Source organism: Drosophila tropicalis, unplaced genomic scaffold, assembly GCF_018151085.1.
Source record: "Drosophila tropicalis isolate 14030-0801.00 unplaced genomic scaffold, ASM1815108v1 contig_158, whole genome shotgun sequence".
Taxonomy (NCBI): domain Eukaryota; kingdom Metazoa; phylum Arthropoda; class Insecta; order Diptera; family Drosophilidae; genus Drosophila; species Drosophila tropicalis.
The window spans coordinates 11,269,687-11,295,526 of NW_027172602.1; the positions used below are offsets into that span (position 1 = coordinate 11,269,687).

Sequence of the window (25,840 nt, forward strand, 5' to 3'; positions counted from 1 at the left end):
ACACAAACACAAAGAACAAAGCCAACATGAAAGCCTGGGAGAAACACACGTTTTAATTTTTGCACTACACCAAAAACTGCAATGCACATTGCAAAAATTGTTCACGATGCCCCTCAACATGTCAACTACGCGCCACGCCCCCACGAACACCACCCCCTTTAGATATCCCTCCTGTTTTGGGGGGCGGCCAGAACGCGAACATCGTGCTAGAAACATATGCTTTCACACTTGCCACACACACACACACACAGAAACATTCCCCAAAGGTGTGATGCCAACGAAATGGTGGCCAGAAGAATGAGCATGGGCACTGAGGAGGGGTTGGAGCCCGAAATGCCTACCAACAAATTGGTCAACTTTAATGGGAGAATGCAATTAAATGAATTCTCAAAATGTTCAAAACTTTCCAAGTTTTTACAAGTATTGACAATCTTTTGCCGAACCAAAAGATTTTAAAATCTCATTATCGTTTTCTTGTTTATTTTCCTATAATCGACAACTTTTGTTTCTACTTACAATTAGTCATAAGAGAAGTCAAATAAAATCATTAATTATTAATAAGGCATTAATTACTTGGCCATTATTCGCTCTTTGTCCTTTTGCGGCTGATTATTCATTGCAGTTTCTCATCGTTTATTTTTGTTGGTTCAATGTTGGCTTTAGCTTGATGTCGCCTGGACTAACTGGGTCCTGGGAACTGTTGTTGTTGTTATTGTTGTTGATGATATAGTTGTTGTTGTTCTTTGGCATCCACTTGGCATGCAATTTACATGTAGCAAGCGAAAATTAAGTGCTTGTCACATTTGCGGTTTGGGACCACGTTTAATTTTGCAATTTTTTTTGTCTCTCCCTCTCAAACGTTTTAAATGTTTTTCCCATTTCACAAAGACTTTAAATGGAGACTAGCAACTGATACGTCCGCTCTTGGATTGGAATTGGAAAATGCAAATGGAAAGTCGACAAGTTCTCGGCGTCGTGTGAAATCCATTGATTTAACTTATATCTAATGTGATAATAGGCGTTGCTTCCTTCCTGCCCTCCTGCCTTGTGTTGTCGGTTATACCCCTGTAAATACCCTATAAATATACTGGGGCATAAAAATGTGTAATAAAACGAAGCGAATTGTAAGCGGAAGTAGCAGCGACGCATTCAGCTGTGACGACGACAACGACTACTACGATGACTGAGAAGCTTTGGCTTATATCAGAAGTAGCAGCAGCAGCACTAGCAGCAGCGGAAGAAGGAGGCTCCCTCTATGCAGAAGAAGGAGACGGCAACGAAGAAGAAGAAGAAGAAGGAGATAGAGGGGCGGTGGGGGTGCCTCCCCAATCCACCATGTAAGCGGAGACGGGCGGGCAGACGGGCAGGCAGGGAACATAAAGAAAGACAAACGACGACTGTCGGCCATGGAGTGTAATGTAAATTACGAGCGGAGGCAAACAAGAACAATAAAAAATATATATACATACATTCATATGTATGTACATATATGCCACAACAACAACAACAACAACATAAGGAAGAACATCAAATGAGGCAGCCAAGCGGTCGTTCGGTGGGTCGGTTGGTCGCTAGGTCGGTGCACCTGTACGTACAATTCTCATTTCGTTTGGACGATTGGACGTTGGATGACGCTGACGTTGACTGTAAACTGTTGCCGCTGTTGCTGCCCCAACTGTTGTTACTGCTTCCGCTGCTTGCTGCTGATGGCAGAGGTAACCGGCAACAGCAGCAAGAACAACAGCATTGACCACAAAAGCGTAACATCCCCGTCCCCGCCTCCTGTTCACCTGCTTAAAGGGCTATTCGTCGGACGTTCGTCGACACTTTGACGCATCGTTGGCTTTAGGCGGGCGGATGAAGCGAATGGTTACTGACTGCCTCGAGCTAGCTATCCAGCCTTATAGCTAGCTAGCTAGTGATCCCGGTGCCATTCGGTTCGTCCCAATCCCAATCCCCACACTCTCTCTCTCTCACTCACTCTTTCTCAGACTTTTCGATGACTCAGCGCTATGACTATTCCCGCTTGCCCCCTACCATCTACCTATGGCTTTCATGCTTAAATAAATATGCCAGATCTAAGTGAGGAAACGCTACGCTGCACTTGTTGTTGTTGCCGGCCATCTGGATGGGGGAATGGTGAGGAGATGGTGGTGGTGGGGGGAAGTACATGTATATGTTAGGGCTTAAATAAGGCATCTAACGGTTATTCTTCGTTTATTAGCCAAAATTGTATACAACAATCAACAAGTGCATGGAAATTAAACAAAATTTATAGTTCTTTTTTTCATTTAGACATTAAATGTCAGATGACTTCATATATACACATAAATATCTATTGAAAAGCAATCAAAATATTATACGTTATATAGTCAATTCACTTATGATCCGCTCATTAGTGTTGCCCAAACAAAGAGAAGTACAACTGCTTATTAAAAGTATTCCTCAAAGGTATCCTTAAGTAAAGATCAGAGGCGAATCTAATTTATCATTTTGGCAAGGGAAATCGATCATTGGAGGAGAAATTCGAAGAACATTTGAATTTTGTCTGCTGCTTTAGGAATATACATAGATCAGGAATCAGTTAGAAAACTATTCAAAATTTCAAAGCTCCAAACTGCATTGACTAGAAGTAATGATAAATTTGGTTCATTGATATATTACAAAAACTATTTATGCATTTGCTAAATTAGCAATTTAATGACATAATTTGTTCTTTGTTCTATTCTTTCGTTTCAGCATTAAGTGTGATTATTTCATTATTTTGAACGGTGAGTACGGTTTTGGGTGGAAACTAAATGCCATGGCAATGCAATGGAGATGATGATGTGTGCATATAAGTGGCATACCTTCCGATTACAAATTCGTTAAACGAAACGGAAATGTGAGGTCACATCAGACATCTATTGGGCTATACGGGCACGTATCTACAAACATATACATACATACATATGTACTATATATATGTGGTAGCCAAAATTGTGCTAAAATTTTGTTTTTTTTTTTTGCTGTTGTTCAATGTTGATTTGTTGATGCAAATACGGATTTGGATTTAGATTTAGAGAGGAATTTCGATTTGGATATAGATTCGACGACTGCTGTCTGTGTGTGTGTGGCCCTTGATTAAGTTGAGTTCAGTTCAGTTTGAATCAATTTCACAACTAACTAAGTATTTATCATGACCCTATCCCCCCCCATCCGATCCCCTCATCTTACCCACCATTTCATTTCATCCGTCTCGGACCACCCAACACGCTATCAGTCTTCGTTTGACTGGCCACGAAAATGGATTTTGTGTGCGTGTTTTTTTGTCGCGCTGATTTAATTTCACGTTCTCTGTGAATGTGAACTGTATCTGTATGTGTGTGTGTGTGTGTGTTTAAAGGGTGTGTGTGTGTTTCTGGTGTGTTTAGTATTTGTTTTTGCGTCTCCTCTAATTTGATTTGCGTGCCGTTTGTAACACTTTCTAAAGTTGATAATGACTTTTTCGCTCTGACCATGTAGTGCGTCGCATTGGCCTGGCATTTGAACTTTAAATTTCGAACCAACCGACACCTCCCCCCTTATCAACCTAAAGGAAAAGCAGGCGAACAGATGCGACAAGTCAATTAAATGCAATTACAAATGCTTAAACCTTCTAAATTTCTCACTGAAACGGGAAAAAGGCTATATACTATGTACATATATTTGATTCGAAATGATCTTACGTGCATGGCAGAATTATAATCATTCATCATTCTGATCATTTGCCCGCTGGTCAAAACTGATAACACGCAGCGAAGGTCGTCTATTTGAGATCAATAGACCAGAACACCCAAAAAGGAAAAACAAAAACTCTTCCATGCTGTGATTATATGCGAAAACATGTGTGCGAATTCAATTAAGGGTTTTCTACATTTTATTTTGCGCCAGATGTTCAATTATTTCTAGAACTATTTCAAACACATCACAATATGGTGAAATAAGATGATGGGCTAAAATAGTTTCCAGGATAAAAACTTTTCACTAAGTATTCCTTAGCCTCATTACTTTTCTGTAGTCTATCTCATATGATCTCTCCTTCTCTCTCTCTCTCTCTCTCTCTCACTGTGTGTGTGTGCTGAGATTGAGCCAACCATTTCATATGTACATGTGTATGTATGTGTATATACGTATGTATTTCTGTTAATATTTTATATTATATATCCGCCTTTTCACCTCTCAAAATAAACCACTAAAAATTTCGCCCACTTTAAGTTAATTTCAATTGAATTTGCATTTAAAAACATGTTTTAAATGAAACCAAAAAAAAAAAAAAAACCAACAGAAAAAATCAGTGGCTTGCATTTTATTTACTAAAGCCGATGTTTATATACTCTAGAAATCTGAACAATATTGTTTCAAGATTGTTTTAAATGAGTTTTTTTAATTGACAAATCATCAGGACATCCCTGAACCATATATTAAATTTTCAAATCAAAAACCAATTTTGAATTTGTTCCCGTATACTTGATATAAATCCCATATTTTATATAAAAGATTAAAACTTTATTTTGTGAAATTTCTTCAGAATAATTTCATACGTTTCTAGATTTAGAGGGATATTATAGTCATCTTCTATTTGATTAGTAAATCAAGGATAAAATCACATGAATCCAGAAAAAGAAAAGAAATTAACTCTAAAGTCAGGATACTTTAAAAATGGAAAAATCTAGAAAAATTTAATTCCATTTCATAAAATTTTACAAAGATTCTTAATGTTTAACTTGGCTACTTAGTAAATATACTTAAATTGGGGTTTAGGGTATATTATCTATATATGTAAATGGCACGAGAAGAAGAAAATGATAAATAAAACTTACTTTTGCTGCTTTTTATAATCCAGGCGAATGAAAGAAGAGATGAAAGGGAGAAAGACGTAAAGTTGTTCCTGTTGTTGTTGTTATTGTTGTTGTTATTGTTGATAATTTTTGGTTGTGGTTTTGTTTTGTTTTTATTTTTTTTCTCTCTTCCTCTGCTCTTTTTTTTTGTTGCTTTTCGTTATGATTTTATGGTTTTTCTTTTTGTTGTTGTTGTTGGTTGTGGGTTAACAACAAATAATTGTTTAACACGGCGCACACACACACACACACACAAAACAACCAAAAAAAAAAAGTTGAAGAAGACGCACATATATACAAAAACGTATATAAACTGGATTTGCATATGAATTAATATTTAAATTTGTTGTTGTTGTTGTTTTTGTTGCTGTTGCTGATTGATCTTGTTTCATAAACTAAATTTTATTTAATTGTTTAAAGTTTTCTTGCTGTTGTTGTTGTTTGTTGCCTTTCATTTTATTATTATTACAATATTTTTTATCTTTGTAGTTGTCGTTGTTGTTGTCGCTGCGGTTGTCGCTTTTGTTGTTCGCAATTCACAATTTATGCACAAAGAATTGAAATTTTTCCATGCAATTTTCATTTCATTTTCATATTTTCAATTTTTTCCTTTTTCCTTTCTTTTTTTTTTTTTTTTTTTGTTAAGGTACACGCAAAATAAAACAAAAACAATTTTCAGTTTATATTTATTTTTCACACACGAAAAACAAAAATCACAAAAAACACTGTAAAAGAGAAGAATTAAAAGGGATGGGAAGATTATTAGTTAGTTGAAAAGGAAACGAAAGAAAAAAAAAAAAACACAAACTAAGATTAACCGAAGTTCCTTTCTTCTAATTCGTAATGGACTGAAAGCCAATAACTAACTATAGTTAATCTTTACAAGTAGTTATAGCAATTCCTTCGTTCCTAATTTAGTAGATATATTTAGTCATTGAGTTTAATCAAAACCTATAAAATTTGCTTTTCCTCAGCTATCACAAACGTTTTAAATGTAAAAGATAAAGTAAGCTGAGCCATCTAAATCGAAATGGTTGAATTTATTATTGAAAAATTAGCAAAGAAATAAATTTGCATCACTCACTAACACACACACACACACACACACACACACACAAATTTGTAGAATGTTAATATATATCGCCGACAGATTTGCCGCGATCGCTTTAAACTAGGTCAAATCGATGGCAATATATTGCATTGGAAGTATATATATGATCTCATATTTGGTATATCCTCTTAGCAAGGAAAATAGGAAAGTATTTGACTTCCTTCCCAAATGGATAGAGTAAGAAGGGGGCTTCATGGGAAGGGGGCTTCATGGGAAGGGGTCATGAGGTGGGTTGGGGAGGGGGTAAAGTAATAATTAAAGTTATGCACGTTTTCCCACAAATTGCACATGACTTTTTTGTAAATTTTTTGTTAACAATATACACATGTTTTTTTTCCCTCTTGCTTTCTTATATTCTTTTGGTCTTTTCTTTCTTTCTCTATTGTTGTTTTTTATTTATTTCTTTTGGCAAATAGAAGAACAAAAACAAAAATAGAAATTGGAACCATTTTTGTTGTCTCCCCGGTTTTATTTTATTTTATTTTTTTTTTTTTTTTGCCCGCCGTCCCGGAATATTATTATTACCGATCGCTTTTATTTCTTTTCTTTCTTTTTGTTGTAAATTTAATGTTTGCTCTCACACGCACCGTTACCATTCACGTTCACAGTTGTTTTTGGAATGAGGAGGAGGCTTGAAATTGTTTTTGGTGCGGGCGTCGCATCGTGTCGCATTGCTTTTCGGTCTTGTCTTGGTTCGGCTCGTTTCGGGTCGTTTCGTTGCTAAGAGCGCCATGATCGTACATACGATCTTGGGGCTATTTAAGAGAGAGAGAGAAAGACTGCGAGCCAAAGAGAGTCAAGAGCAGTGCTGGGCATTTTAGCCATTTTCCGCTAGATTCAAGTTGTATGGAAAAATATTGAAAAATCACTGTGATCTCATTCAAAAACGAAAATGATCAGTAATCATCTGGGTATTTACGATATATATGTATGATCATTATACTAGCCTCGATCGAATTCATATTATGACATTTTGAGAGCCCAATTCAAAGTGTATCTGTCGATAGATATTGAATATCATATCGACAACAATTCAATTTGATCATATATAGTATATAAATATATGTTTGCAAGTAAATATGTAAACATTTATCTTATTCACATACGTTTCATTTGATAATTGTATGTTTTGTAGGTTTCGACTTGTTTCCAATGAATTTTGTAGTTCCGAAAATCATGTGCGTGACTTTTGCTGGACTCTTGCTGATTTTTTCAACATAATCGTTGTTTATTTTTTGTCTCCCTCGCTCACTGCCCTCTCTCTGTCACACACAGAGAGTGTGTCTCTGTTTTTATCTCTATTGAGAGATTGTCAATGATTAATGGCCAGAAATGGAAATGGTAGAAATGCATTTCAGTTTTGGGCCTTCTCATTTTTCCGTGCAACTAATTGAGAAATTTACATGCCGACTCACACACACACACACACATATGGAGAAGCTAGAAAAGCATTGAAAACGAATTTGCCATTTGTTAGGGAAAATCTATTTTTCCAATTTTCAATTTGTTGACCTTTACGAGGTCAGAGTGAGAGAGAGAGAGAGAGAGAGAAGCACACATATGAGGTAAGTAAAGAATTATCGGTTAAATTTTAGTTACCATACCAATCCTGGCCCTACCGAGTGGGTGGTTGGTTGGTTGGATACAGCTGGTCTAAATCAATCTCATTCATTTCCCTGCATGAAAGTATTTTTGAGATACATTTCGTTTTTTGAAGGCAATTTCAATGGGCAATTTAATTTTGATTTTTTCCATTTCACTTTCATTTCCAGTGTGGTGGAGGGAGGGGGCGCTAAATGGTTGGGGGTGAGTTCGGACATATCCTTAATTTCAACTTGAATCCATTATTTTGTTGTTGGATTGCCAAATTGTATTTCACGCTACTTTTAATTAGGCCTCTTCGTTGCGGCCCTTTCCCTTCAAGTCGAGAAGTCAATCTCCCAATCTGTTGCTTAAGAATACCCTATATACATAAATTTGGGGTATATCAGCACTTTCTCACCCATCATGGCCAATTCTGGTATTGTTTTAATAAATTACTTTGGAATTGATTGTCAATTATAAACAACTTATCGCTTGGTAATTGACTTTAATTTGCAATTTGATGGCAGGGTATTGCAAATACGTTGCTTCTTTCAAAAATATTTGGCTTTTCTCTTTGTTTTTTATGTCTCTTAAGGCCCACATAATGGCCAATTAGGCCCACTTGGCTACGATTCCTCATTGGACATAACGCGCCTCCTTCTTGCCCATAGGTCTTGTGCGTTTACATTTTGTTAATGGTCAAGTGTATTTTGGGAGCTGATGCGTTCTGTCTGGGCCCTAGCATTGGCCTGGTCTGGTTTTGGTTTCAATACCCCCCACCTCCCCTCGATGGCCAACAAACTGGAAGAAAAAACCGACCAAAAACTTCAAGTTTTGCTGCTGCTCTTGGTACTTTTCCTTCTTCTTTCTCATCTCGCCTCATCTTATAAGTATGTATGTATATACATATATATTTTTTTTTGGTTTGGTTTGGTGCTTTAAGTGAAATCAATTAAAAAATTTCTTTGTCTTTTCGAATTGTTTGTCTTCTTGTTATGTTGTTGTTGTTGTTGTTGTAGTTGGCTTAGTGGCAGCAGCGGCTCGAAGTGGCATTTGGAATTTTCAATGGAAATTAATTTCTTTTGTTTTGAGTTTTTTTTTTTTTTTTTTTTTTCGTTAACTGTTGTTGTACTTCTTCAATCTTGTTTAATCATTTTCACTTTTTATTTTTTTGTTGTTTTGTTTTTACTTTTTCTTGATGAATGTTCTCGTTTTCACTTTCTTTTAGAAAACAAAAAGTTATTACAAACGATGAGGAAACTAATTATAAAAACAAAACAAAAATCAAATGGCAATTCGAATTGAGTTTGGTATTGAAATGGATTTTGTTTACGGCTCTTTGATTTTACACTTAGCCAATATTAATGGAATTTAATTTCTTTTACCTTAAATTTGCATACTGTCAAAGACATTAGAATGATATTAAGGATGAGTATATGAAAACTTACCAAATTTAAATTTAAATGGAGATTAGAAAGCTTTCAACTCGTTTTAACTTACTGTTAAGGATAATACTTGAATTGGAAGGATTTGTTTCCTTTTAAAACTCATATTGGGTTTTGTTTTCCGTATTTAAATCAAATGCCATGGAGAGGCTTTTTTTTTGCTTTGTTTTTTTTTTCGTTCGAATTGAAAAGTAGGTTAAGTCTTTTATATACATACATAGATTCTATAGGTATCGTACTTTGAATCCTTAGCTTAACAAAGCTGGACCATCAATTCATGTGTGAATGAGTGAACATATTTTCCCCAACTCTAAGCCATAGCTGGCGCTTGACTCTTTACGATTTATGTATCTTGGCATGGGTGTATGTGTGTGACTGTGTGTGTGTACATTTCGGGTAAAGTCAAAACGCAAATTGACAACTTAATGCCAAGAAAGTTCAAAGTGCGCCACCATAGCCGTTCCCTCATCAGAAACAAAGTTCCCAAAAACGAATGTTCGTGTCGATGTCGATGCCATTCGACATTGACATTCAAATCTAAACATAAATAATAACAATGATAAACATATCAACACGCCGGGCCAGGGCTCGGATATCTTCCCCCCACACCACCGTCACCCCACCCATCGAGTGAGTGATGGAACACAGGGAGCAGAGTTGGAGCCATGTTGGGTGTGGTGTGGAGCAGTCAAACATTTTTAGGATTCATTCGCTTCGGGCCTATCAAATCGAACTGAACAGAAGAGAACCACAACAAAAAAATGAGAAGAAAGCCGAAAAAAGGCAAATGGCAAAAGAAAACATCAGAAAAAAAAGCTTACAATATTAAGGCCAAAGCAACGACTGACAAATACTCTGCAGTATGACCTCACCTAAGTGCCAAATGTATGAAGACAAACATCATAAACAGAATAACAAATATACCCGTTTTCTATCACTCTAGTTAGAGGGTATGACAAGTAAAGCTGACAACGATAGGCACAAGGAATTTGTGTTTTTTTTTTTTGGTTGGTTCCCAACATGAAAAGTGGACAGCAATTTGCAAAGTTTTCTTCAACACACAAAAAGAAAGAAAAAACATCGACAAACAAAAATAACAAAACAGAAAGGAAATAAAAGGGGAAAAAAAAAACCATTTAAAGCCAAGTGAAAGAAAAAACGACAGGAAAACGGAAGATAGTGAGGAAAAGAAATTTCATATTCTCTTACCAACGATCATATTCAACTAGTTTTACATCTGAAGGCATTTTCATGCTGTTGTCCCCTGTCAAATTTGGTTCATATCCACAGAAGGGAGAGAGCCCTTCATGGTCCAGTCTTGAGAGTCTAGTGGAATTTGGTAACTAAAAAAAAGGGGGCAAAAGACAGAGACGTCGCCGCATTGTCGGGTTTGTCGTCATGACATTTGAACTTGGCCATGAGTCATCAAAAAAACTTCAACTTGGACTTTACCTACTACTACCACTACGAGTTTGTGTGTGTGTGTGTGTGTTGACATTGCAGTTTAGTTTTTATGTTATGTGTGTTTGTGTTGCTATGATGCTGGATATCAATTGATCTGACCTTCCTGGAAAAAAACACAAAACAAAAAGAAGTAGGAGCGAGTACATTGCTTTTCCATTAACAAGTCAACACATTTTTCATATTTATCATCTCATTGTCTTGTTCAAATGCCAGGCCTGCATATACATACATACATATGTATGTCTGTATATATAGTTCGGGATCGTTAAGGGATTGTCAAGTGAGGACCCGCCCGTTGCCCCTTGCCCGTTACCCGCTAAAGGAATGTCTTGAGGAAAGGCATGTCAATCAAATATTTTAAATTGGAATTTTCTGGACTTTCGCCCTGCTCTGGTCACTGCTCTGCTTTCGCCCTTATTCAATTAAATATCGTTTTGATATTTTATATAGCCTAAGTTAATTTGTCACAAAAATTTCAAGTCACACATAAAAAGGGAAATCTATTATATTTATAATATGGGTGTAAAATTGCTAAATAGAGTATAGAAATTTCGGCGAAAAATCAAATTACATTGTTCTGACTTTTTGACCTTTTTGTGTTGTCGTAAAAAAGAAAACGAAAAATAAGGAACATAACATTGACCTTTTGCCCTGGACTGGATTGGCTTACTCCCTTGCTCACGTTTACTCTTCCTACTTTGCCTGCGAGCCTTTCTTCCTTCCTTTCTTTCCCACTTACTTCCTACCCAATCAATGGACTGTCATAATAATAATAATTTCCATCATATAAATGTCAGTTTAAGTAAAAATAACTTCATTCTCCTACCAACATATACTACATATTTACAGAATGGGGAGTCACATGAGTAGCAGCAGAAGGAGGTGGTGGTAGGCAGGAGGCAGATGTTGAACCATGGCTGGAGAAGGAGGAAGGAGATAAAGAGAAAAGTCTGCTGCTGTCGCTGCTTGTTGTTGTTTTTGTTGTAAACTAATTATAATCAATTCTAATCGTCTTTAAATTGCTGCTTTTACTGCTTCCTTTTCTGGGCCGGACTTTAAAAGGTGTTTGTTATAGTTGTTGCCACTGTAAGCCACGATGCTTCCGCCTAGTCAGGGGGCCTTCTCCTCCTTTTTGCCTTTTTGTCTTCTCATACGAGCCAACAACTGGTTGGCTATTTAGTATGTGCATGTAATTCGCCCATGTCCCATTATGCCAACAAAATGAAAAGTCCATCCACATTGTTGCTATGGTTTCCTTATGACTTTCCAATTTCCAAGCCTAAGATAAGTTCGCGCAACCCTGAGAGAGAGAAAACTGTTTCGAATCATCAGAGAAAGAGTGTCAAATTCTTCGTTGTCTTGCTTCTTATGTTTTCTCTTCTTCGTGCTGTGTGTTGGGTTTATTTTTTATGGGCTTTTCCGCTTTGATTCTATTTTGAACTGAACTGTATCTGGGAGCGGTTAGTCTCTAGTTATGGTCAGCAAAAAGCAGATGAAGCATTTGTTTTTTTTTTTTTTCGTATCGTTTGATATTCAACAGAAAACTCAACTCGAACTGCAGTTAGAGAAAATTGAAAAAGACTAACCGCAATGTTTCAGTTTAACACGACAATCTACTTACAATGACAAAAACAGAATAGCGAAAGGATTTGAAGAGGGGGGTTAGGGGTGGTTGATAATGGGTGGTGGTGGTGGTGGTTACCGAAGGTGTCTAAAAGTAATATAGGGTAATGGAGAGGACAGCCGCAGCTTTGCCTTTTCCATTTTCCTGTTCGATGCTTCGCGTTGTTTGCTGTCAAATTGACATTTTTCGTTTTCGCTTAAAAACCACAAAAACCGCCCAGATTGTTTGTCTTAACAGCAGCTGGCATCTCTTTCCTCCTCAATTCCCCCCCCCCGCCAGAAATAAATTCTCCTCCTCCGCTATTTGCCTGTCAATCACGCTCACACACACACTCACAGCCCATTTTCAATCCCAATTCTGATGATATTTTTCACATTCAGCCTCCAATGTCTTTCCCCTAACCAATTGGAACTTCATTTGACGTTCGTTTTCTACATTCCAAACATACATACATATAATACCCAAACTCCTCCCGCATTCGTATTCGCATCCCATTCCATCGGATCCCGCAGCAGGCGTTAATGTTTGCTGTCACACAGTTAGTAGGTAGAATGGGGGAAAGGGGGAGGAGAAAGAGGGCCAATTACATGCCCTTCTCTGAGGCCCACAATCTCCCCCATCCATTGAAGCCATTTGCCATTCACACATTTAACTTTGAACCGAAAACATAGGCCCAACCACCAGGCATCAGTTAGGCACCCGGCACCAGTCACTAGTCATCAGGCACCAGATCTGGTCCCATTTGATGAATGGGCTGTCTGTCACTTTGATGCCTTGTGGATATTTTGCACCACCACCCCGCAAAACAAAACAACCAACAACCAACAAATCCTAAACATTAGGCCGGAAAATGGAGCCGAATGGAAAAACCAATGTCAAGTATCAAAATGTGAAACATTTCCGCAATCGCAAAAGATCGAACGATCGATCACAAATGTTCAAAAATGCAAAATCTGTGGCCAGAAATTTGATGTAATGGAAAATTTCATAAGACTTATCTCAGTTCTGAGTTTATTTCCAGGATCGGAAGTGGTGAAGAGACAGAAAGTATCGAAATCTTACAAATCTGTATGAAAATGGTCCGCGTATTGGGGAAATTGGTATATTGGTTTTTCCTGGACCCATTAATGGGTCAATTCGAGGCGCTTTTGAAAATATACAATATACAATGAGATTTTCCTTATCTGTAGACATCAGCTTATTACTTTTTACACTGACTAGATAATGGAAACTTTGACTTAGCTCTTATCCTTGCTGCTAGCCTTCAATGTGGGTTTCGGTGTCATCTTTGGCATCCTGTTGCCATGCATATTCAGTGAAAAAGGAACTGGATTGAGGGGTCGGGCAAATGGGTAGAATACTCGTGTGCGTTGTTTAAATTAAGTAAAAACCCATATCATGTTGTCTTCTTCTACATCATGTTTCGCCTCTCATCTTCTCCTATCGTCTATTCCTACTCCTCCTCGTCGTCGTCGTCGTCGTCATCCTTCTTTAGTTGGATTTGGCTTTGACTCTGACTCTGACTCAGGGGCTTTTGTGCTTGGGAAATCGCGCTTTGATGGGCGTGGCCCAGTCAGAATCAGAGTTGGAGTTCAAGTTGGAGTCGGAGTCTGTGTAAAGAAAGAGAGAGAGAGAGTCTCTTTCTGTCTGTGTTATGTAATAGCATGTTATGTGTATAACTTTTATTATTATGATTATACTTTTGTTGTTGTTGCTTTTGCTTCAACTACCATGGATTATGTTGGTGTTGTTGTTGTTGTTGTTATTATTATTGTTGTTTGCGGCAGGGCTCCAGCGAGAACGTAAAAGTCACGTGAGTCATTAAAATGAAATAGCAGCAAAGATCCAAGAATAGTATGGAGTAGGTAGTAGTTCGTTTGTTGGTTGCTTCTTGCCAACAAGGGGGGAGGAGGAGAAGCAGGGTTTTGTCGGCGAAAGACAAACACAGGTGCATCTTGGTTACTGTGTCTATATGAGTGTGTGCTCTCTTCCTCTTGTGTGTGTGTGTGTGTGTGTGTATATTTATGTGAATGATGCGGTGTTCAACTGTTATAAACAAAGTTGTTCCTGTTGTTGTTGTTGTTGTTGCCGATGTTCTTGTGTTGTCCTTCGTTTCCTCTTGACTTTTGTCAACGTTAATGTCATATGAGAGATTTTTTTTCTCTCCCGTGCATAAATTCTTTGTGGAGTCTACGCATAATCATCATCTAGATGACATTTTCGCTTAATTTAACATGAAACTAAGGTGACTAATAGACTTAGAGTCCTTTTTCTTTTACAAAGGAATCGGAGTTAAATGCATTTAGGGCTATCTCTTTCAATCTTTTCGTAGTTGAAGAAAAACCTTTTTATATTTCAGAAATGAATTAAATGGCTATTTATGCAGTTAACTACAGATAACAAAATGTTTTTTTTACTCTCAAAATTCTCTTTTAAATGAAAACACTTTGTTTACGACCAAGTTTCAAACTGTTAAAAGCAAAACATTTTAATTATAAAATATTCTATAGCATAAGACAACTTCTAATATTATCTCAATTTGTTGACCAACATCTAAATAAATATAGTAAATGCATTTACTGCAAAAGAAATTGTGCGAAATTCATTCAAATTACTGCAGCAAGAAAAAATCTTTTAATTGATTAATTGTCAATTTTGTTAAATTTAATAACAAAAGAGTTGCCAATTGAAATTTGAATTTGGAACATGTCTAACCATTCGTATCGTTAGGAAATCGTTTGTTAACATTAAGGTGATTGTTGGTCAAATGCCTGAGATAATGCTCTTATTTTTGCTTAATTGTAACGAAACACTGGTACACACACACACTCACACTCACACACACACACACATACAAGGAAATCATCATTGGACACTTTGCTTTCGTCCTCGGGGTCATTCATTTTGAATGTGTTCCCTTTTGAGGCTATTGTCCAACTGATTTCCATAGAGTTATATGTATTTTGTATGCTGCTACATAGTGCATAGGTATACATGTATATAGATACATATGTACATATGTATTTGTGTGTATGAATATGAATATTGTGAATATTCTTGCATTTAGTTATCACTCGATGCAACGGTGCAGCGATGCATTCAACTGAGCTTTGTCGTTGGACACGAGTGATACACATTTGCATGGGGGAAATAAATGTTTACGGTTGAAAAAATCGGAGTAAATCCGTAAAGCCAATTCTGAAATTGATTTCATTTGAATATTTATGTTGTTTTCACTTAATTTTCAATTTGTTACTTAATTAATAATTTAATGTATATGCACATACTGACTTGTTAACCAAATGGCCACCAAAATGGACAACCAACTGACCAATGGCAATGGCAATGGGCCAATTTTTGCCGCTCAGCCAGTTAAACATGAAGACGACAGCAAACAAAGGCAACTGGCATCAAACTAACGGCAAAATTGTTGCCAGTTGTCATGGCCACTAATTGATAATAAAAAGAAACCAACAAACAAACACACACACGCATACACACAACACACAGTAAATAATAAAAATTAATATTGAAAATTACAAACGACAGGCAAGGGATGACAGATAGAGAAGCAAAAAAAAAAAAAAAGATGGTCATAATTCCGACCATTTGGGAATTGAGTTGGAAAATTTATTTGGGCCTTCTAAATGGAATAAATGTATCTTCATCACGGCCTGTCCACCTGCCACCCCCACACAAAAAATGGGTTAGTGTCACGTGGCAGGGACCAAACGTTTTTCCACCACTACTGCAACTGACACCTGGCCTAAAAGGTTCTTTCCGCACTATAAATGTAGCCAGCTAGTGTTCTTTGGACTCCTCTCTTTACTCGCTCCTCTGAGCGAGTTCTCTTACTCGCTACATATCGACATACAGTAAGTTTAATTTAATTAAGAGAGTCGTTTAGTTTCTTTTAAATATTTTAACGAGTTCAATTGTCTCTAGTAGCTATCGTTACTCGCTACTTATTTGGCTTAGTTGACTCTAGTTATGCATTCGCTGAAACATGAAGTAGTTTGCGGTACTCGTCACTTTCAAGTGAAAAGAATAACCCATTTTAGACTTGCCTTGTTTTCAGTGTAAATTTTTCGCCATTCGCTCCAACTTCCTTTGCATGGCATTTCCTTTATTTCTTTCCCTCTCTCTGCCTCTTTTTCCATCACTCTACAAATTCAATAAATTATAATGAATTTTTTTTTGGCATGTTGCATGCCTTGGACATCGTTTTGGGTTTCTTCCTTTGGCTTTTTCCCATTTTAATGTCCGGGAATTTGTGTCAAGTGCGTGAATTTTTGTGGATATTTTCAGTTTTTGTCAGATCAGCGCCTAATTTACTGGCAAGACCAGAACACATTTTTGTGCGTTTTTTTCGCTTTCGTTTAGCGTTAGACACGACAATGGAAGTTGAATGGCGAGAGGATGAGGGGGTGGTGGGTGTGGCTTGGTGGTTTTCTCGCTAAGGAGTCACGTTGGCCATGCTTTATTATTAATATTATTATTTTATTACTTAACCTTGTTCTCTTGCTGCTCGTTTTCTAATTAATGCTGTTTCTTTTGGCCGTATTCAATTCTTGGGCCATTAAATGCCATTAAAATTATGGCCAAAAGGAAAAGCCGGAGACGCGTGGCTGAGAAGAAGAAGGTTGCCGGCTGTCGTCTTAACCGGAAATATTTCTTCTTTGCCAGCCGAACGAAAAACGAAAAGAAAAGAAAACTAAAAGAACGACAGAAAGGAGAATTATTAATTATTTCACATTTCCGGCATAGTCTTCTGGGCCAAGAGAAGGAATTGAATTAGAAACCATAAGAGAGAGGAGGGTAGAGGCCTTAGAAAATATAAATTCAAGTTGCTACTGGAAATGATTTGCCTCGAATCTCTTGTGGATCGATTTCAGTTTCGATTTTTATATCATTTAATAATAGTTTTTCTTCTCATCTCCTTTTTTTGCAGCACTATTTGGCATATTCAGCTAGTTGCGACAATGCAGCAGGAGCAGCCACTGATTAAAGGCTACATTCGCAAATAGACAAGGAAACGCCAAATCGACGATAAAACGAGGAAAGAGAAAAACCAAAGCAAATAAAACAAAAAGCAGATAAAACTAAAGAAAATGTGCAAAGACAGCGATTCAAATGGAACTGCTGCAGCGTTCACAAACTTATTAGTGAAATGCACGAAGTCAACAAACGACGACAGTAGCAACAAGAACAAGAGAATCAGAAGCAGAATCGGCACTAACAAGTGTCAACAGGAGAAGCAGGACACGCAGGTGAAGACGGAGATATCGGGGAGTGTACAAAAACAACAAGGCAAACGTCAAAACATGCAGCTGCAGAGGGACAATCAGAGTCAGCAGCAGCAGAAACAACAACAACAACAACAACAACAACAACAAGGATACCAAATGGATCTAGAGAAATGGAAATGGCAAGGAGCAGTAGCAGAAGAACAGGAAATAGAACACAAACACGAATTTCGACGAGACCAAGAACAACATCGACGAAATTGCAATAATGTTGCCAAAGTTGAAGTCGGAATGCGATTCGAAAATCATGTCCTGTGGCTAATGCTACTGCTGACCACAGCAGCAGCAGCAGCAACAGCATCACCAACGACACCTTCAGTCAGAATTGCACGCTCACCGCTGAACGAGGGATACAACAGCTTGGGCATGGGCATGGGCATGGGTATGGGTCTAGGACTCAGTCTCAATCCTAGTCATATCTCGAATACCAAAGGCAATGCGCGCGAGTCCTTGCTATATGGTGAATCTGGTCGTTCTGGCCTCAGTGGCAGTAGCAGCAGCAGCAAAAGTAACAGCAACAATGCCGGCAGCAGCAACATCATCTCAAACAGAGCTACATCGGTAGGCGGTGGGGGAGGAGGACCAGCCAATGGTGGCATCGAGTGCCCCAGCTTTGATGATAGCTCTGCCTGTCCATGCTACAAATTTGAGGATGGTAAGTGCAAAATGGTCGAACGAACTAATTAAGACGCATAAAGGCAGTGTCAAGTTTATTGCACCCAGGCACAATAACAAATCATAGTAGTAGTACCTTAGGATAGATGCAAGGACAGAGCAGGAGGTGTTGATGATGACCATGAAGATGGCCAAACCCCAGTCCAAGCCGCATGATGCACTTATGTGCCAAGAAAATTTGTTTACTTTGACACAGTGAGAAAGCTGAACTAAATAGTCAACTTAGGAACAGTGGTTCGAATTGCATTTGCCAGCAGAGAATTTCACTTAATCACTCTCATAAGTTTTTAGCTAACACAATGAATTTGATTTAAATGACTTTACTTGAAATGAATATTTGTATTTGCCCATCGAGTTAAGAATAGTTGTATTTAGTTATTTTCGATTTAATTTATATTCAAGGGCTCTGCTCTATACAGAAAACATTGCTCATTCATTATTCCTCTCACATGCACTATAGCCGTTGGGCCCAACTGTAATTTCTGGACAACATCATTGTTATTATCGTAATCGTACGTCTGCTCACATTTCGCAAAATAAATGCATGCAAATTTTCTAACCCATAATGCCGTGTTATTGTCCTTTCTTTCCTTTCTCAGTTCTCTGTCTCCTATTTGTTGGTCCATTTACGTGCTATGTGTGTGGAAGGCTTATGGTTAGGTGGGTGGTTTGAGTGTGTCAAACGACATGTTGTTGATATCGACCATACAATGGTTGGCTTCATTCTGCTTGTGCAGACTGATAACAACATATTGAGCAACTGAAGCGATATTAACTAATAGACAAGAAGAATGAATTGCTTTACACACACATAATCATTATATGAACATACATATATACTTATATATTTCTCTCTAATCTCTTAGGACTCTTTCTGGAGTGTCCAGGAACAACAGCTCTGTCGTTGCGCTCTACTCTGGAACGGATTTCGGCACCAATTCATTCACTTTCCATATATGATTTTGATCGCTCTGTGACGTCACTTTCGCAGGATGTTTTTCAGCCGGGCGTTCATATTAGGCACTTGCAATTCTCTCATTCCCATCTGGAGGCTCTCAAGGATAATAGCTTGAAGAATGTTCGTTCAACACTTGAATCGTTGAGCATTGTGAATGGGAAATTGTCGCAGGTGAGTGTATTACCACAGTCCAGTGAGTTGTGCTGCCTACTTTTAGGCATGACCATTAAATTGAAATAATTGCCACAGGGAAATAAAAAAAAAAGAATTGACAAATTGCATTAAACAGCTGAGAGCGGCCAAAGCGCCTACTGAAATCGCTTGTTGTTGGGAGTTTACTGGTGGGGTTAATGGTGGTGCAGCTAATTAGCCTGTCGACAGGATGCCAGGATGCCAGCATACGGCAACAGCTCGCAATATAATGTTAAACAAAGTTGGGCAACCGAAAAAATGCAAATGGCTTTCTAAGCCATTAAATTTTCGGGCGAAACAGCCGCCGCATCGCAAAACGCCAAACGGCGCCGCCGGCAGCCATAAAAAGTAATTTGCCGCCGCGAAATAACAAACGAGCCAAAGCCAAAAACAATTGCGTTCAATAAAATAATTTCGCAGGCGTCGAGCACGCCCGAGAGCGCAGTCCGCAGACCAAACGAACGTACAACAAACAAAAAAAAAAAGCGTCCAGCCGGAAATTTTGCCTGTTTTGCCTGACAACGAACGTTGTGACGGGGGAAGTTGCTGGGGGAAGCGTATTAGAAGCAGAATGTTTTCAAATGTTGAATGAACAGAAGACCCAAATAAAAAACACACTCACACACCAATCCCAAACTGAAAAAAGGTACCCATATCATAAACAAATCAAAGTTTCATTTCAAATTGAAAAAATTAAAAAAAAAAATGAAATCACTAACAAAAGGTAATAGGTGCTACGCTTAAAGCGACTTTACGTTTGAAAATTGATTTCAATTTTTGCCAAACATTTTTGCACTATACGTTAGAAATTATTAGCCAAATAGATAAGGAAACCACTAGGATGCTTGTTTCAAACCTTTTTGCCGTGTGCAAAGTAGATTCTGTGTAAAAATTACTGCATACTCTTAGGCTTGACCTTTTTATGCATTTGATTTGAGGTTTTTTGAATATAATCAATATTTTGGATTTCAATTTGAAAATTATGCAAAAGTTTCTTTGTATGTAGATTTTTTTTATTATTAAAATTTGATTTACAGTTTTGTGTTAAATTATCTACATATTCATTGGAATACTCCACTTAGGCAGTGACAGTTGGGGGACGACTTACTGTTACTGTTGGTGTACGAGTTACTGGAGTTACTGGTGGTGCACGAGTTGGAGTTACTGTGGGTGTACGAGTTGGAGTTACTGGAGATGCGCGGCTTGGAGTTCGTGGCTCTACAGTCGGCGTAACAATAGGAATATTTAAGCAAGCCTGTGGCTTATCACCCAAGGTCAATTTGCCACAGCGACGTCTATCAGTGCGCAACCAGTCTACAAAAGAGAAACGAAAGATCCGAATTATTTGTCGTTTTCAAGGCACATCCTTTTGATGAAAGTCAAACCGATAATACTTACTGTTGCGTGGCCTGGCGTGGCAGTTTTGATTGCGCAATTGGCATCTGTTGGCCAACACCTTGCATTCGCGATTATTGCGGGTTCTCACACAGATATGCTGGCTGGCAGGAGTTTGTTTGCAGACCACTGGACGAGCCGGGCATGGCCGGTAGCATGGACGCCTGTGAGTACCGCCCACACCGCGCACTGTACGGCACTCGCTATCCCGGACATGGACAACTCCGACATTGATGCGTTGACGATTTGACTCCAGGAGCTCGCAAATGTTATTGTAACGTTGGCACTGGCCTTGAGGATTACGTCCACAGACACGAGGACTGCCCCGAATACACACACTAGGCAAGACGCAGCGCGGTAGACTGGTAGATGGTCTAGTGGTCGCATTGACCATGATGAGGGACATAAGGACGAGTCCTGTTGAGCCGGAAAGATGTTAAATTTCATTACCATCACACTCTTTATAATCTTGAGGACTTACCAAAGACTAAAGTCAATTGGGTGTTCATGATATTGCTTAGTTGCTTGGACGGTTGGTTACTTAGTTGATTGATTGCTGCGTTGTGCTATAATTTTCACAGAACTCCCAACGTTTTATATAGTCATCAACTGTTGCTACTGCTGCTTCTGCTGACTTTTCAAAAAGTGCAAAACAATGCAAATGCAATTATGAATTCATGTTTATCCACAAGACACTCCACGTGGATATTATTATTATGAACAATACTATTGTTTTACTTCTGCAGAGATATTGAACTTTTGTTTTCAAAACGTGAATTTTCCATATGTTCGAAATTCAACCAGAAGTTTTATAGTAAAGGAAGCAAAATAGGTAGAACAAGTAGATGTTTTTAATTATAATGTTGTTAACTTGAAATGTAAAACCAATGAAAACTACTTTCAAAAGGCAAGGGAATCGATTAATACCAAAAGTGACATCATCTTGACGTTAAAACATTTTAAAGCAAAAAAGAAGTCAAATTTCTCAGTAGCTTTTAGAAGAAACATTTCTTTAAATAGAAAACATTCGAGAAGACTTTTAGTATCTATCTTGAGTTATATCATTCGAGTTAAATCTTCAGAGATTTATTATAGAATTCAATCCATATATTTTGGGTGTGTTTTTTTATGTTTTTCATGCTTGTCGTTTTTGTTAAACTCTGATTGTTTGCTATATATAGATAAATAATACTTCATAGTGGCTAGAATATTCTGTTGTTCCCTACAATAATGGTTTGACATGAATGGATGGCAGAAAACATATGTTTTTTCCAGATACAAAACAAAGTCGATTGGAGGATCGAAAATCGTATTATAAATAGTCCAGTTTATGATAATGTGAAGACATCGGCTCATCAGCTTCTTACGATTGAACAACTCTCTATAATTCCCCAAGAGATCGGCAACTGCAATTTACTGCAAATATGTCAAAACTTAGCATTTGCCTGCTCCTTGTTGTTTTGGTGGCTGTGGCCATTGAGGCTAGCGGCGATAGGCGTCCCTGCCTGGGTCGCTGCAACATCAAGGATTTGGGCAGCACTCGTGTCGTCTGCATACGGGATCGTCGCACGAACACTTGCACCAAATTGCGTTCCTGCCGTTTGAGGGAGAAGAACTGTGAGCGCCGAGATCTGGGCTTGGAGCCCCAGAGGGAGAGCTGCATCACCCGTTGCCGCAACATTCTCGGTGGCAGTGGATCCAGTGGACAGTGTGTCCCGAAATTGCGTCGCCCGACAACCAAATCGCCCTGGTCTGGTGGCAAGCGTCTACGCGATTGCAGCTACCGCCGCTGCGTGGACACAGAGAAGAGACCCGGCTGCTGGAGGAACCGTGATAACGGTTGCGTTGTCCTGACCCGCTGTGAGGCACAGCGCAGAAACTGCAATCGTGATCCTCAGAATCAGTGGCAACGCGCCAGTGATTGGCGTTGCGCCGGCAATGTACAAGGCGGTGGTGTGCGTCAATGCCGCCGCAGGATTATTAAGAAGGACTAATCAGGATCAGGCCCCAGACCCCAGCTGCAAATTCTACCTAAAGCCATTTCCATTTGGTTGGTTTCCACATCTCAGCTCAGTTTAGCTCAGCTTTTCTTTTTTCCTTTCTGTTTTGTTTATTCTCCTTTCTGGCCTTTGAAATTCAAAATGTCTATAAATATTTCATAATGTGCCAACAATAAAAATAAATATCATTTTATGGCAGCCATTTCTTTGTTCTGCTTTTCTACTTCTCTTCGAGTTGGTCATAAATTGTTTTTCTGCTTTTTTTCATTTTTTCTCATTTTTTTCCATTTTTGCGCTGCTGTTGCAGCAAGGCGCCAAACGGCGACAAGGACACTGCCCTGGACTTTGCTGGGTTCAATAAATTAAAATCGAATGCCATAAATTTCCATGTCAGTACATTAATTAAAAGGCCGTAATATTGTATTTACGTACGTACATACAAAGCTTAAGTCCAGGTCAGGTGACCCCAAACCCAACTTTAGCCTCACGCGCTCTCCCTCTCTCTCTCTACGTCCAACGACAACAGTATCCTGCCACTGGCTCTGGCTCTGCCTCTGCCTCTACCTACTTCAGCTGCTCCCGCTCTCGTCCATATCCTGTCACAGTTGTAGCGGAAATTTTGTAAATCTGCGCAATTAAAATTGAAATTGCGAGCGACAATTTCATATTTTAAATTAATTTATAAAAAACTGCATACTTAAACCCATTCCCCCTCTCTCTCACTCTCCCCCCTTCGTTTGTTTTACTTACTACCTTTTTCCAATGTTCAAAAAGACATATGAATAAGCAATTATCGCAAATCCAATATTCCCAATGTCCGTAAAAGTCATTGCCCTAGAGATGGATAAAGGGAAACGATGCTTATTTTTGTTAAGTTCTCATAATATTGGAGAAAAGGGCATTACATTTGTGGCCAATTCTAGTTGAATCTCATCTGGTCACATTATTTTTTCTCGAGCTGTTCGTGCTCCATCAAGTAGACATTGCTTTTACCTCAAAGCACAATTTAATACAGTTGGATGTAAAGTAGAGCATTCGATATCCATTCGCAAACTAACTTCGTAGCGTGCACAACAAAAAAACTAAAAGTTGAAAAGATTTCTAAAATAATTAAATTTTATTTTTAATTGAGAATTTTTTTCCGGTTTTCGATTTCGGTTAAAAGCAACAAAGCAAAAAAAAAAAAAAAAAAAATGCCTAAAATCAAAAGCAAGGACGAGCCGCCAGTTAAGAAAAACCGCACGGAGAAGACGAAGAAGGAGAACTTGTCAAAAGCCAAGGCCCAAGCAACATACAAAAGCAGCCACAAAAAGGAGACTACCCTGTTGAAGCATAAAAAAAGGGTGGTAGCCAGCAGCAGTGAATCCTCCACCGATGTCAGCAGCTATTCCAGTGAGTCGAGTGAATCATCCAGTTTTGACTCATCATCTTATTCCAGTGCCGAAACCGAGGAAGAAACTCCTTGTCCCCAAGGATCGAAAAAGGTTCGTCAAAGATGAAAGGTAAGCGCAAATCGTCGAACAAGGGTGCAGCTGTTGCAAACCTAAGCGCACTTTCGGGGAACGGCAGCTTCAAAAGAAAGGTAACCGTACAGACAGTGGGATTAAAGCCCGTTGGTCGCAGCATTCCTGTTTCCGTGGTGAAATCGAACACAAATCAAAAGTCCAATCAAACGAAACAGAAGGATGGCAAAGATAAGGGTAAAGAGATGGAGAAGGAGAAAGAAAAGGAAAAGGAGATGGAAAAGGACAAAGAGAAGGACAAAGAGAAGGACAAAGAGAAGGACAAAGAGAAGGACAAAGAGAAGGACAAAGAGAAGGACAAAGAGAAGGACAAAGAGAAGGACAAAGAGAAGGACAAGGAGAAGGACAAAGAGATGGACAACGACAAGGAGAAGGATGTAGATAAAGAGAAAATCAAGGATCACACCATCAGTACTAAAAGACAGAGCCAGCCAAAGCTGATTAATGCCACCCACAAGACACGTTGTGTTCGTCGTGGTCCGAACACTCCTCCCGATCCCAAAGAAACGAAGACCACCAATATCGATGGTAAATCACGCAAACATAACCATCAGATGACCAAGGACTTTCCCCGTCGCAGTCGCACACGCAGCTTGAGTCGCGGCTATTCACAAAAGCGCTTCAATCAACGTTCCCACAACTATCGCCAGAATGCATCCAATGTGAGATTGCATATCAAGGGACTAACACGCCAGGTGACCAAGCAGCATATTGTTGAGATTTTCGGCCACTTTGGTGTGCTGACCAACGTCGATTTTCCTATGGATCGCTATCAAGGACGCATGGGACGTGGCTATGCCTTTGTCGAGTACGCTTCTCCACAGGATTGTGAATGCGCCCTGAAGCACATGAACGGCGGCCAGATTGATGGCAAGACCGTTATCGTCTCGCCGTTCCAAGAGAAAATGTTGCGTGCCCCATGGCGTCAGGGTCGCCGCTTCACTCCGAGCGGGCGGCGCTTTGTCCGCTCACGTTCGGGTGAACGCCGGAATAGACGTAGCTCTTCACGCCACTCATCTGGCTCCCAAAGCCGTTCCCGTTCATGTTCCGGACCACGTTACAATGATTACAGGCGTCGCCCTTCAAATTCCTAAATGAGTCATTTTTTTTTCTGCATTTCCAACTGGCATTATGTATATTCCATTAAATTAAATAATAATCAAAGATGCCCCGTCAGAAATATGATTGCTGTTATTTATCATTTGCCGTCCCCAAAAGTATATGCATGCGTAGACTTATGTTCATTCATTCATTCAGCTGATCAGCCAGGTCAATATTATAGTTGTTTACTTTAATCGACAACAACTGCTGTCCCCTTTCACCTGCCATCTACGATCTATTTGGAAACAGGTGAGCAAATAAACTTTCCACACACAGCCAGGAACACTTTCAATGCATACGACTTGTTGTTTCTCTTTCACTCTTCAACTTATTTTCAAGTTGAATGGTATATTGTTTTATAGCCCAGGGACAAGACTATTGCACAATGGCCACATTTAATTACAACAATAGCACAAATAATTTGTAAATACCTGCATTTATACGAGTATAAACAAGTTGAGTTAGTTAAGCATAAAGCTATTTATATTTAGTGATAAAGTAAAAAGCAAAACTTTGATTGACTGGGCCAGGCCAAGTTGGATAGCATTTAACCAGCTAACCAGATGTTTGCCAAAGGCAACATGGAAAGATAATGCTGATGAA

The 25,840-nt window shown here is 38.7% G+C and overlaps 5 protein-coding genes across 7 annotated transcripts in view; 3 read left to right on the forward strand and 2 right to left on the reverse strand.

Annotated features, from left to right (window-relative positions):
* Positions 1-6,584, reverse strand: part of fog (folded gastrulation) — a 30,060-nt gene extending 23,476 nt beyond the window's left edge. The window contains exons 1-2 of one of the 2 annotated variants that reach the window (XM_068283703.1): positions 6,496-6,584; positions 4,842-5,584 (exon numbers count right to left, since the gene is read on the reverse strand). The gene's annotated coding sequence lies outside the window, so the exon portion shown is untranslated. The remainder of the gene's footprint in view (positions 1-4,841; positions 5,585-6,495) is intronic. The other variant, XM_068283704.1, reaches the window with a different exon arrangement.
* Positions 1-25,840, forward strand: part of LOC137571936 (chaoptin) — a 123,614-nt gene that overhangs the window by 90,100 nt on the left and 7,674 nt on the right. For both annotated transcript variants that reach the window (XM_068283701.1, XM_068283702.1), the window contains 3 exons: positions 2,740-2,771; positions 17,039-18,048; positions 18,935-19,197. In XM_068283701.1, coding sequence (XP_068139802.1) covers positions 17,199-18,048; positions 18,935-19,197 — 1,113 coding nt within the window. In that variant the 5' untranslated portion in view covers positions 2,740-2,771; positions 17,039-17,198. The remainder of the gene's footprint in view (positions 1-2,739; positions 2,772-17,038; positions 18,049-18,934; positions 19,198-25,840) is intronic.
* Positions 20,297-21,192, reverse strand: LOC137582975 (uncharacterized). Its single transcript, XM_068297815.1, has 3 exons — positions 21,095-21,192; positions 20,617-21,030; positions 20,297-20,532 (listed from the first exon to the last, which is right to left on the reverse strand). Exons 1-3 carry the CDS (start codon positions 21,120-21,122, stop codon positions 20,297-20,299), a joined length of 678 nt encoding a protein of 225 aa, XP_068153916.1. The 5' UTR covers positions 21,123-21,192.
* On the forward strand, positions 22,038-22,668 carry LOC137587408 (uncharacterized). Its single transcript, XM_068303814.1, has one exon. It carries the CDS (start codon positions 22,038-22,040, stop codon positions 22,605-22,607), a length of 570 nt encoding a protein of 189 aa, XP_068159915.1. The 3' UTR covers positions 22,608-22,668.
* LOC137571939 (RNA-binding protein with serine-rich domain 1-B) lies at positions 23,673-25,316 on the forward strand. Its single transcript, XM_068283705.1, has one exon. It carries the CDS (start codon positions 24,109-24,111, stop codon positions 25,228-25,230), a length of 1,122 nt encoding a protein of 373 aa, XP_068139806.1. The 5' UTR covers positions 23,673-24,108; the 3' UTR covers positions 25,231-25,316.

Coding starts and splice junctions, on each gene's coding strand:
- LOC137571939 (XM_068283705.1), top strand. CDS start 24,109: ATGAAAGGTAAGCGCAAATCGTCGAACAAGGGTGCAGCTGTTGCAAAC.
- LOC137587408 (XM_068303814.1), top strand. CDS start 22,038: ATGTCAAAACTTAGCATTTGCCTGCTCCTTGTTGTTTTGGTGGCTGTG.
- LOC137582975 (XM_068297815.1), bottom strand. CDS start 21,122: ATGAACACCCAATTGACTTTAGTCTTTG. Junction 21,031..21,094: donor CCAATTGACTTTAGTCTTTG/GTAAGTCCTCAA, acceptor CCGGCTCAACAG/GACTCGTCCTTATGTCCCTC. Junction 20,533..20,616: donor CCACGCCAGGCCACGCAACA/GTAAGTATTATC, acceptor TCTCTTTTGTAG/ACTGGTTGCGCACTGATAGA.